The sequence below is a fragment of the Mobula hypostoma genome, chromosome 2 (genome assembly GCF_963921235.1).
Source record: "Mobula hypostoma chromosome 2, sMobHyp1.1, whole genome shotgun sequence".
NCBI classification, from domain to species: domain Eukaryota; kingdom Metazoa; phylum Chordata; class Chondrichthyes; order Myliobatiformes; family Myliobatidae; genus Mobula; species Mobula hypostoma.
This window is the reverse complement of record NC_086098.1, coordinates 97,030,568-97,043,595: the sequence shown is the minus strand read 5'-3', so window position 1 is coordinate 97,043,595 and position 13,028 is coordinate 97,030,568. Positions and strand designations below refer to the sequence as shown.

Below are 13,028 nucleotides of genomic sequence, written 5' to 3'. Positions count from 1 at the left end.
AAGTTGGGGATGTTGTGGATAGTGTAGAAGGCTGTCAGAAGTTACAGCAGGACACGGATAGGATGCAAAACTGGGCTGAGAAGTGGCAGATGGAGTTCAACCCAGATAAGTGTGAGGTGGTTCATTTTGGTAGGTCAAATATGATGGCAGAATATAATATTAATGATAAGACTGTGGGGGATCAGAGGGATCTTGGGGTCTCAGTCCACAGGACACAACGCTGCCACGCAGAATGACAGTCTGGTTAAGAAAGCATACGGTGCATTGGCCTTCATCAATTTGTGGGATTGAGTTTAAGAGCCGAGAGGTAATGTTGCAGCTATACAGGACCCTGGTCAGACCCCACATGGAGTCCTGTGCTCAATTCTGGTTGCCTCGCTACAGGAAGGACGTGGAAACCATAGAAAGGGTGCAGAGGACATTTACAAGGATGTTGCCTGGATTGGGGAGCATGCCTTATGAGAATAGGTTAAGTGAACTCAGCCTTTTCTCCTTGGAACGACGGAGGATGAGTGGTGACTCGATAGAGGTGTACAAGATAATGACAGGCATTGATCGTGTGGATAGTCAGAGGCTTTTTCCCAGAGCTGAAATGGCTAGCACGAGAGGGCATAGTTTTAAGGTTCTTGGAAGTAGGTACAGAAGAGATATCAGGGGTAAGTTTTTTCTAAAAAACACAGAGTGGTGAGTGCATGGAATGGGCTGCCGGTGGCAGTGGTGAAGGCAGATACGATAGGGTCTTTTAAGAGACTCCTGGATTGTACATGGAGCTTAGAAAAATAGAGGGCTATGGGTAAGCTTAAGTAGTTATAAGGTAAGGACATGTTCAGCACAGTTTTGTGGGCCGAAGGGCCTGTATTGTGCTGTAGGTTTTCTATGTTTCTAGAATTATTTGCAAAGTTCTATGAAATCAAGATCATATCATTTCCTTGCAATTGCAGATTATTAAAATCAAATAAGTCAGCTCCACCATTCTGTCCAAATTAACCCTATTTAAGTGCAAATTGACTATAGCAACCTTTTCCAATTTCTCAGCCTCTCTGAATTGGAAGAAAGAATACCAGATGATGACCTTCAAGTATACTGTACCCACCTGGGTGAGCTGCATAAAGACATGTCAGAGAGATTTCGGGGTCTTCTTTCAGGGACATTCCAGATTGTCTGATAAATCCATTCTTGAACACTAGTAATGAGGAATTAACAGGAAAGATAGAGGAAGAAAAGATCTCACTTCAAAATGACCTTGAGCTGAAGCCAAGGTTCAAAAAAAAAATCATAAAGCCTTTTGGATGCAGAAAGAACTCTCTGAACACTATCCTGCAGTGTGGAAAAAGGTCAAGATGTTCTTTATTGGCTTTCCAACATCACATTCAGGGGAGCGCAGTTTCAGTGCAGTCAGCCAATTTCTTTCAAATCATTGAAACAGACGGCAAATTGCCGAACATGGAGATCTGAGACTTCTGAGTGACATTCAGTATGATTTTCAGAAACTGATATCACTGCACCAAGCCCAAGTTGTGAATAGCTGGACTAATGTACACTCTAAAATTGATGATTTTTTTACAGTAAAGTAGTAATTTTATTTGTAGCTTTAAATGGTTTTAAATAATTCTTGCAATTATTTGTCACTGCTTTGAATTTGTAGTTCCTATTTTCTTTCTCTGTGCATCAAAAATCAATTCTTGATAGCTTTTATTCATGAGCAGAAAGGGAAAGGGCAGTGAAGATGTGGTCTGGTAGGTAAGGGGATGGGAACCAAAAAAGTTTGGGAACCGCTGCTTGTATATCAACTGAAGAAGCCTTGAATCTGTTGAAGATTTAGAGGCAGGTGCAGAATCCAAATTGAAACCATGTTATTGCCTAGAAGTGTATTGATTATATTTCAGTTGACTCACACATTGTTCTGGTTGTAATGTACCAAACATTCTCATTATTCTGGCATTCAAACCCAAGCCTGGTGAACTTCAGACCAAGCACAAGCTTAACTAATAGAAACAGAAAACTTGCAGCACGATACGGGCCCTTCGGCTCACAAAGTTGTGCCGAACATGTCCCTACCTCAGAAATAACTAGGCTTACCTATAGCCCTCTACTTTACTAAGCTCCATGTACCCATCTAAAAGCCTCTTAAAAGACCCTATCGTACCTGCCTCCACCACTGTTGCCGGCAGCCCATTCCATGCACTCACCACTCTGAATTTTTAAAAAAACTTACTCTTGACGTATTCTCTGTACCTATTCCCCAGCACCTTAAACCTGTGTCCTCTTGTGGCAACCGGAAATCTGACTATCCACACGATCAATGCCTCTCATTATCTTGTACTCCTCTATCAGGTCACCCCTCAACCTCCTTCACTCCAAGGAGAAAAGGCCAGGTTCACTCAACCTGTTCTCATAAGGCATGCTCCCCAATCCAGGCAACATCCTTGTAAATCTCCTCTGCACCCTTTCTATGGCTTCCACATCCTTCCTGTAGTGAGGCGACCAGAACTGAGCACAGTACTCCAAGTGGGGTCTGACCAGGGTCCTACATTGCTGCAGCATTACCTCTCGGCTCCTAAACTCAATTCCACGATTGATGAAGGCCAATTCACCGTACACCTTCTTAATCACAGAGTCAACCTGTGCAGCTGCTTTGAGTGTCCTATGGGCTCGGACACCAAGATCCCTCTGATCCTCCACACTGCCAAGAACCTTGCCATTAATACTATATTCTGCCATCATATTTGACCTACCAAAATGAACCACTTCACACTTATCTGGGTTGAACTCCATCTGCCACTGCTCAGCCCAGTTTTGCATCCTATCAATGTCCTGCTGTAACCTCTGACAGCCCTCCACACTATCCACAACGTCTCCAACCTTTGTGTCATCAGCAAACTTACTAACCCTTCCTCCACTTCCTTATCCAGGTCATTTATAAAAATCACAAAGAGTAAGGGTTCCAGAACAGATCCCTGAGGCACTCCACTGGTGATCAACCTCCATGCAGAATGTGACCTGTCTACAACCACTCATTGCCTTCTGTGGGCAAGCCAGTTCTGGATCCACAAAGCAACGTCCCCTTGGATCCTATGCCTCCTTACTTTCTCAATAAGCCTTGCATGGGGTATCTTATCAAATATCTTGCTGAAATCCATATACGCTACATCTACTACTCTTCCTTCAATGTGTTTAGTCACATCCTCCCTCTCTCGCTGTCTACAAGCTCTCTCTATTTGTGAGCCAACCTCCTCTTCCCCAGTCTCTTCAGTTCGGTTCCCACCCCCAACAATTCTAGTTTAAACTTTCCCCAGTAGCCTTAGCAAACCTCCCCACCAGGATGTTGGTACCCCTGGGATTCAAGTGCAACCCATCCTTTTTGTACAGGTCACACCTGCCCCAAAAGAGGTCCCAGTGATCTTGAGGCAAATTAAAGTGGATAAATCCCCAGGACCTGACAGGGTATTCTCTCGGACCTTGAAGGAGACTAGTGTTGAAATTGCAGGGGCCCTGGCAGATATATTTAAAATGTGGGTGTCTACGGGTGAGGTGCTGGAGGATTGGAGAATAGCTCATGTTGTTCCGTTGTTTAAAAAAGGATCAAAAAGTAATCCGGGAAATTATAGGCCGGTAAGTCAGACGTTGGTAGTGGGTAAGTTATTGGAGGGAGTACTAAGAGACAGAATCTACAAGCATTTGGATAGACAGGGACTTGTTAGGGAGAGTCAACATGGCTTTGTGCGTGGTAGGTCATGTTTGTCCAATCTATTGGAGTTTTTCGAGGAGGTTACCAGGAAAGTGGATGAAGGGAAGGCAGTGGATGTTGTCTACATGGACTTCAGTAAGGCCTTTGACAGGGTCCCACATGGAAGGTTAGTTAGAAAAATTCAGTCACTAGGTATACATGGAGAGGTGGTAAATTGGATTAGACGTTGGTTCAATGGAAGAAGCCAAAGAGTGGTAGTAGAGAATTGCTTCTCAGAGTGGAGGCCTGTGACTAGTATGTGCCACAGGAATCAGTGCTGGGTCCATTGTTATTTGTCATCTATATCAATGATCTGGATGATAATGTGGTAAATTGGATCAGCAAATTTGCTAATGATACAAAGATTGGAGGTGTAGTGGACAGTGAGGAAGGTTTTCAGAGCCTGCAGAGGGACTTGGACCAGCTGGAAAAATGGGCTTACACTTTGGAAGGACAAACCAAGGTAGAACATACAAGGTAAATGGTAAGGCACTGAGGAGTGCAGTAGAACAGAGGGATCTGGGAATACAGATACAAAATTCCCTAAAAGTGGCGTCACAGGTAGATAGGGTCGTAAAGAGAGCTTTTGGTACATTGGCCTTTATTAATCGAAGAATTGAGTGTAACAGCTGGAATGTTATGATGAGGTTGTATAAGGCATTGGTGAGCCCGAATCTGGAGTATTGTGTTCAGTTTTGGTCACCAAATTACAGGAAGGATAGAAATAAGATTGAAAGAGTGCACAGAAGGTGTACAAGGATGTTGCCAGGACTTGAGAAACTCAGTTACAGAGAAAGGTTGAATAGGTTAGGACTTTATTCCCTGGAGTGTAGAAGAATGAGGGGAGATTTGATAGAGGTATATAAAATTATGATGGGTATAGATAGAGTGAATGCAAGCAGGCTTTTTCCACTGAGGCAAGGGGAGAAAAATACCAGAGGACATGGGTTAAGTGTGAGGGGGGAAAAGTTTAAAGGGAGCATTAGGAGGGGCTTCTTCACACAGAGAGTGGTGGGAGTATGGAATGAGCTGCCAGATGAGGTGGTAAATGCGGGTTTCTTTTTTAACATTTAAGAATAAATTGGACAGATACATGGATGGGAGGTGTACGGAGGGATATGGTTCATGTGCAGGTTAGTGGGACTAGGCAGAAAATAATTCGGCACAGCCAAGAAGGGCCAAAAGGCCTGTTTCTGTGCTGTAGTTTTTCTATGGTTTCTATGGTCTCTAAATCTGAATCCCTGCCCCCTGCTCCAATCCCTCAGCCACACATTTATCTTCCACCTCATTGTATTCCTGTCACGTGGCACAGGCAGTAATCCCGAAATTACTACCTTTGCGGTCCTGCTTCTCAACTGCCTTCCTAAACTCCCTGTACTCTTTTTTCAGGACCTCTTCCCTTTTCCTACCTATGTCATTGGTACCAATATATACCACGACCTCTGGCTCTTCTCCCTCCCACTGCAGGATATCTTGGACACGATCTAAAACATTCCAGACCCTGACACCTGGGAGGCAAACTACCATCCGAGTTTCTTTCCTGCATCCACAGAGTCGCCTGTCTGACCCTCTAACTATAGAGTCCCCTATCACTACTGCTTTCCTGTTCCCTTCCCTTCTGAGCCACAGTGCCAAACTCTGTGCAAATGATTGTATAATTAAAATGTTGCTATATAAGTACTTGAAGTGCAAAGTAAATTTGTTAGCAAAGTATGTATATGTCACCATATACTACCCTGAGATTCATTTTCTTGCAGGCAAGAAAACAAAGAAATACAATGCAATCAATGAGAAACTACACACAAACAACCAATGTGCGAAATGACAAACTGCAAATATATTAAATAGATAGCTAGATAGGTATATGGATAGATGAACAAATAGACAAATAAATAACTAATACTGAGAACATGAATTGTGATGATCTTAAAAGTGAGCTCATAGTTGTGGGATCCGTTCAGTGAAGTTATTCACACTGGTTCAGGAGTTTAATAGTTGAAGGATAACAACTGGTGGTGTGGGACGACCCAAGGCTCCTGTACCTCCATCCTGACAGCAGCAGCGAGAAGAGAGCATGGCCTGGTTAATGGGTGTCCTTGATGATGGATGCTGCCTTCTTGTGGCAGCCCTCCTTGTAGATGTGCTCAATGGTGGGGGAAACTTTGCTTGAGATGGACTGTGATATTCATTAACATGCAATTACCTGCACCATGTATAATATCATTTTCTCTCTTTTTTTTTGTTTAGGTAATAGTCTGGGGAGATTATGGCCGAATGGACCACAAGTGTTTTATGGGTGTGGCACAGATCCTATTGGAAGAGCTTGACCTTTCCAGCATGGTGATTGGCTGGTACAAACTGTTTCCAACATCATCTTTGGTGGACCCCACCTTAACACCACTTACTCGTAGAGCTTCCCAATCATCTCTTGAGAGTTCAACTGGATCTCCTTGTATAAGGTCATAATGATTTCAGAATCAAAGACAGGACAAAAATAAGACACTGACCACAAATACGATCAAAATTCGCTGCTGGAGCCAGACAATCACTCTTGTTTTGCCAATGGCACCTGTTTGAAAAAAACCAATAGGGCTTCTTAAATCCTAAAAATGACATACATATGTGAATGTATTTCTGTATGTATGCTGGCATGAACTGGCACCCGCGCACTGCATTAAATCTGAATGGAAAATGGTGATCAGTAAGATTCACTGATTATATGTAAGAGGCTAAATGAATGAGACCAGTGCTCTGACCTAAAATTAAATGAGCTTTAGCCACAAACTGTAAAGTATCAAACTGAGATAAAAATTGGAATTTTTCATTGGCATTTCTCTGGAAATGACAAACAGTGTTACCTTCCTGCTCTTACATTTTGTTTCCTTGCACATTCTACTTCCACTGCTGTTTGCTGTACTGAAGCCTTGCTAAATTTCGGCCATTTTCCCCCTCCCCACCTGCCGCTGGCGGAGTCCTTGCCCATGACTCAAAGCCAATGGCAACATTCTGTGAGCAATACAAATGGTATTCAGCAGTTCCAGACTTTATTCAGATAATGTCAGTGTGTGGATATCATTGGCTCCCAGTCAAAAACATCACATATATTGTGAGTTAGCAGAGAGAAAGATAACGTGAGATTTGATATTTAGAATTGAATCGGAACAGCACCCGCAATATTTCTAAACAGAAGACTGTAAAGTGTTGTTTGTCATTTGCCATATAATTGCCATTGCTTCTCTCTTTGTAAAACAGGCATATGTTTGCATTATGAATTAATATTTTTTATGTTTTCTGATGTTTTTGCATGAAAACAATGTTTTGAAACTGCTGTCAGTGCTGGGGACTGTGAAAAGCAACTTCAGTTTTGGTATTCTGCAGAGATCGTGGCACTAAAATATTCCTTGTGATGCCGTTCTCTACCGATAATTACAGTTGAGATAAACACTGTATAAAATTGTGCATTTGACTGCCTAAAGTGTTGGCCAATAATGGACAGAGCATAAGCTGTATGAGCTGTACCTGAGACTTTCCCTGATTGTTTGTCATTTGGCAGTCTGAGCTGACCAGACAGCATGGTGATTGCTGGAAGTTCTAGTTTAAAACACGTTAATAATTTTGTATCTGATTTCAGTTAATTTAATTTCAGAATTACTGCAAGAACAATTTTTTAAACAATGAAATGCATTACTTTTTGAAAGAAAGGCAAATTTTTGATTGCTTTTGAAATAAGTCAGTTTTGTTCTCTTAGTCGCGTAGTACTTGAAGCCCCCTGTTTAAGCTGTGTCCATGAGGTGCAATGAACTTTCTTCCTCCAGCTCCCATGGCTGTTTTGAGTTTCTGATCACTGATGTGAAGCAGCATGACTCTGGACCTGATCAATTGCTGCATGCACGTTTTGTAGTGGGTGGGGGGGGGGAGGAGGGTGGTGGGGACAGAACACAGGAGTTAGTATGTGTGTTAGTTCCACATAGGCCAGCTTGTAAGTTGCATGTTCTTGTACAGTTTGCTTGTTAATATACAGAAATTACTTAAAAAATTCTAAGCCATTTGTTTCTGTTAGAGACCCAGTTGTTGATTTTAATGACCCTCAGGTTTGGTGGTAGATGGCTATTGAAAGATTTTTTTTGTACCCTATCTGGCAAATACTTGCTGATGCAGTACATAAAAGCACCTTATTGGCCTTGATGTGAACTCATTACTGTGGGGCTTCAACAGCCTTGTCTGTACACAGTTTTGAATTCAAGGTATTTTGCCTGCACCGAGTGAATTGTCTCATTTAAATTGGCCAGCACTTTGTCTGTGGTCCCACAATGTAGAATAAGACTGATCACTGCTCGACCTGCTGAGCAGGAAGATTTAAAACACTGGTTTGCTACACCTTTAGGATCTATTCAATTTGTTGTGGCCAAATTCAGCTGATTGGGTGGTATCTTTCTAATGGCAACAGTTGTCTAAACACTCCCTGTGCTTTTAAATGAACCTCAGACATATGTTATGTAAACAACATGTTTAATAAAAGTTACTTTTCATGTCAATCTTAAATGTTTTCCCTTATTCATAACCAAGCCTTATATGAGGAATGAATGAAAACAGTGCTGGGTAACATGAAGGAAAAACAAGTGAATAATATTGAACTGAATTAATACCTGAATGATATAATGCAGCCAAAACGTTGCTATTGGAAGTGAGTGAATGATGGTACCAATAATTAACAAATCATTAAATTAATTATAGTGTAATAAAATCAAAATTAAACCAACAAATGAATGATTTAACTGAGAAGATGGCAAAAATTAAATAAATGATACAGTTGGTGATGGCATCACTCAATATGCTGGTACCTGACTGACTTAGCATTCAGGCTGTGTTCCCATTCATGGGAATGGCAATTAAGTAAGCTCCAAAATGGGTCAGAATGACATATATGTATAGAAATGTGTTGCTGACAATTTTATATTTCTGACTATGAGCAATAAATAGGGGCTTCATTAAAGACATTAATCTACCAATAAATCTTAACACAAAATACAATGTAAACTGATATAAATGATCTTATAAGTATAATCAGAACAAGAGTAGGAGTAGTAGAAGTGAAAGAGACCTCAGCTGGAGAGGATGAGACAGGCCATGTCTCAGAAAGGCTGCATTTATTATTAAGGGCCTCCAGCACCCAGGGCATGCCCTTTTCTCCCTGTCACCATCAGGTAGGAGGTACAGAAACCTGAAGGCACATACTCAGTGATTCAGGAACAGCTTCTTGCCCACTGCCATCTGATTCCTAAATGAACATTGAATCTTTGGACACCACCTCACTTTTTAAAATATACAATATTTCTGTTTTTGCACTTTTTTAATCTATTAATATGTAATTGATTTACTTGTTTTTATTTTTTTTCTCTCTGCTAGATTATGTATTGCATTGAACTGCTGCTGCTAAGTTAACAAATTTTACCTCACATGCTGGTGATAATAAACCTGATTCTGATTCATTCTGTCTGGAAATAGGACCAGATTGAGATTCTTGTTTTTTGAAGATCTAGGGTTAACTGTCTTGCTGGTCTCTTCCCCTCAGAGGTGCAGGAGATACTGTCATTAACAATTTTCTTCACTGAGGAGCTGTATTTTGGGCTATTTAGGTGTTTTGGTTATCTTCAGCTCTTCTTCAGTTTAATGTAGAATTTCCTCTGTTTAAATATGTTTACCTTTCTCTCAAATATAACATGATCACTTACATCAATGGGAAGCACTTCAAAGAAGTTTTGCAAATTAGATTTATTGTGATTATATTGTACTTAACATGAATTTAGTTGACCAGAAATTTTTACAAGTGCAGTGAAATATTCACTACTGGCCCTTTCCTCCTGTACTGTCGCACCAATACATCGGCTTCCTCAGGAAGCTAAAGAAATTTGGCATGTCCTCATCAACCTTTACCAATTTTTATTTATACACCATAGAGAGAATCCCCTCTGGATGCATCACAGTTTGGAATAGCAACTGCTCTGCCCATGACCACAAGAAATTACAGAGTGTTGTAGATACAGCTCAGCATGTCACAGAAACCAGCCTCCCCACCATGGCATACAAACAACATCTAGAGGGTATATGTACATATACGTGGATAGGAAATGTGGGCAAGTGGAACTTGCTTTAGATGGGAATATTGTTTAGCACCGACCAGTTGGACTGAAGAGTCTGTTTCCTTGCTGTGTAACTCTCAGAGTGTGGAGTGGGGAAGGTTCTGGAGTTCGTGAGGCAGATCCAGTGAAATGTAGGAGATTTATGCTTTGTAATTTTGTTTGCCCAGATATAAAAAGTCTCTCTTTTGGAGATGCCAATCTGTAGTTTTTTTTAAATTGTCAGCTGCATAAATAAACACTATAAAATGATTAATAACTTTTATTTCTGAAACTTTTACCTGATAGTATTCAGAAGTTAGAACATAAAATGTAATGATTTAAAAGAGTTTCGTATGCCACTAAAAGCCCAACAATACAAGAAAATGGGAGCAAGAAAAGACCATCAACCTCTCTAGCCGGCCCCATCATTTAATATGATCATAGCTGATTGATACTGGCCTCAATTCCTGTGTGCCTGTCCCCTATAATTTTTTCAAATATTTAATCTACCTCCACCTTAAATATTTGATGGTCTGGTTTTTACCACCTTTGGAGGGCAGAGAATCTCAGATATTCACAATCCTCTGAGGGAAGAGATTTCTATGCACGTCGGTGTTGAACAGTTATGTCCTCTTGATTGTAACTCTGTCACTAGTGGAAACCTCTCAATATCCAACCTGTCAAGCTTCAGTAGGCTTTAAAAATTTGAATAAGGCAACCCCTGATTCTTTTAAATTCCTAAAACTATAGAACCCATACTCTCCAGCCTCTATTGATAGAACAATCCTCTTAATCCAGGAAAAATAATCTGGTGCCTCCAAAGCTGTGATATCCCTTTTCTTCACAAGGGGACCAAACAGTGCACAGTATTCAAGTTGTGACCTCACTGACACCTGTACAACTGTAACAAAACCTCCTTGCTCTGGGCTTCAGTGAACTAGTTGTAGATAATTAAATGCTCCTTGAAAACTCTGTTGACAACACCCTCCATCACTTTGCAGATCTTCGACCAAAGGCAGATTGGGCAGTAATTACCCAGACTGGATTTTCCCAGCTTGCTTTGAACTGGGCCTCAGAATCAGAATATTGTCCTGTACAAGACAAGAAATATGGACAAGGATTGGCCAATATTGTACAATTATAGATTTATACAGCAGAAAAATGAGCTTTTCAGCTTATGATTATCCTGCTGATCTTTCTGCCCATCCCACTCTGTATTCTTCTACCCTCGCCTATTTAAGCTCCTTTCTAAATGTTTCTTTCTAAAAAAAAAATGATTGTATCTGATTCCATCATCTCATCTATCTGCACATTTTATATATCAACCACTGTCTTCATAAAAAATTGTCCTTTGATCCCCTATATTACTTTTTCCCTTCACTTTAAACCTGTGCTCTCCCACTTTTGATACTCCTTGCATGTGAAAAAAGAATATATCTACCCTATTCATGCATCTAATGATTTTAAACAACCTCTATCAAGTCAGACTTCAGTTTCAGTCTCTCCAGGAAAAGCAAACCTTTCTTATTGAATGTCTCCTATAACTACAGTCCTCCAATCCAGGCATTATGCTTATGAATCCCCTCTATGCCCTTTCAAATTGGTCTGATGGAACAGATCGGAGGGTGGTAGTGGAGTGCTGTTTCTCAGATAGCTGCTAATGTAGCCAGTGGGATAGGATCAATGTCTGTTTCTCTGCTGTTGTCATCTGCATTAATGACTTGGAGGTGGATACAGGTGGCAGGATTAATAAGTTTGCAGATGACACCAAAATTGGTAGAGTGCCAGACAGTGGAGATTACAGTGTTGTAGAAACTAGACTATTTTCATCCCAAGATTATAACTCCCAAATAATGTGCATTATAATCCATTCTCCTTTATTATTTGTCATATGCATTAACAATTTGGAAGAGAATGTGAGTGGTATGACTAACAAGTTTGTAGATGAGACCAAAACTGCAGTAGAGTGGACAATGAGAAAAGTTACAATGGGATCTAGATCAAATGGGAAAGTGAATGAAGGAAGAGCAGATGAAAATTGACTCAGACAAGCACAAAGTGAAGTATTTTGAGAAGCTGGATCTGGCTAAGCCATACTCAGTGTATGCATGACCCAGGGAGTGTTATTGAACATTTAAGTATAGATGAAATACACAGTTCCCTGAAGGTGGAGACACCAGTACACAGCGAGGTGAAGAAATCCAATGGTATGCTTGCTTTCGTCAGCCAAAGCATTCAGTATGGGTGTTGGGATGTCATTTACAGTTTTACAAATCATTGATTTGGCCTCTTGAAGAGATGTGCACACCCTATAGGAAGGATGCTGTAGTGATTGAGAGGGTGTGGAAGAAATTCATCAAGATATTGGCTGGAGTGGAGGGCTGTAATTACAAGGAAATACAGATAGGCAGGGTTTATTCTCAATGGAACATAGGAGGCTGAAAGGTGACCTTACACAGGTTGATAATATTATGAAAGGCATCATAATTTTGGATTGGATGGGATATATATCAGAATCTTCTTCCCCAAGGCAGGACAATGCAAAACTAGAGGGCCGAGGTTTTAGATGAGGGGGAGAATTTTAAACTAAGGGATAAGTTTTTACACACAGAGGGTAGTGAATATCTAGAATGGGGTACCAGAGAAGGTGGTGATGGAAATGGATAAAATTTACAACATTTAAACAGGTACTTGAACAGGAAAGGGGCACCGATCTAATGCAGGCAAACAGAATTGGCATCACAGTCGTCATGAACAAGGCGAGTCCAGTTCTGAGCTGAATATTTCTGATTCAGTTGCTGCTTTCATTGAGGATACATCTGAAGTTACCACAAGGGATCTGGAAATTCTGCTGGTGGACACCACCAAATTGAAACCCCAATTTATTCTGGTCACATCAGCTGTATTCACAGAATGCCACAGATTCAAGATTCTTCGTCATTTTTCAGTAGATGAGTGTAAAGGAGAACTGAATGATTTCTACTCTGGATCTGATGCAGGATAAGAAAACACAATAAGCATAAAAAATACAAATAAAAAAGCACAACAAATATAAATATGAAAACAATCCTATGAAACGCAATCTACATTTAGTTATGACTGTATATACACAAGATTAGCTTATATTAGACTGATTGTATGTACATAAAGTGACAGAAGGTGCAGGAGTATCTGTACACAAG

General features: G+C 40.7%; 1 protein-coding gene across 2 annotated transcripts in view; it reads left to right on the top strand.

Moving 5' to 3' along the window:
• Window positions 1-7,608, top strand: part of LOC134342316 (regulating synaptic membrane exocytosis protein 1-like) — a 622,982-nt gene extending 615,374 nt beyond the window's left edge. For both annotated transcript variants that reach the window (XM_063040293.1, XM_063040291.1), the window contains one exon: window positions 5,975-7,608. In XM_063040293.1, the coding sequence (XP_062896363.1) occupies window positions 5,975-6,193 (219 nt within the window). In that variant the 3' untranslated portion in view covers window positions 6,194-7,608. The remainder of the gene's footprint in view (window positions 1-5,974) is intronic.
• Window positions 7,609-13,028: the final 5,420 nt, after the last annotated feature.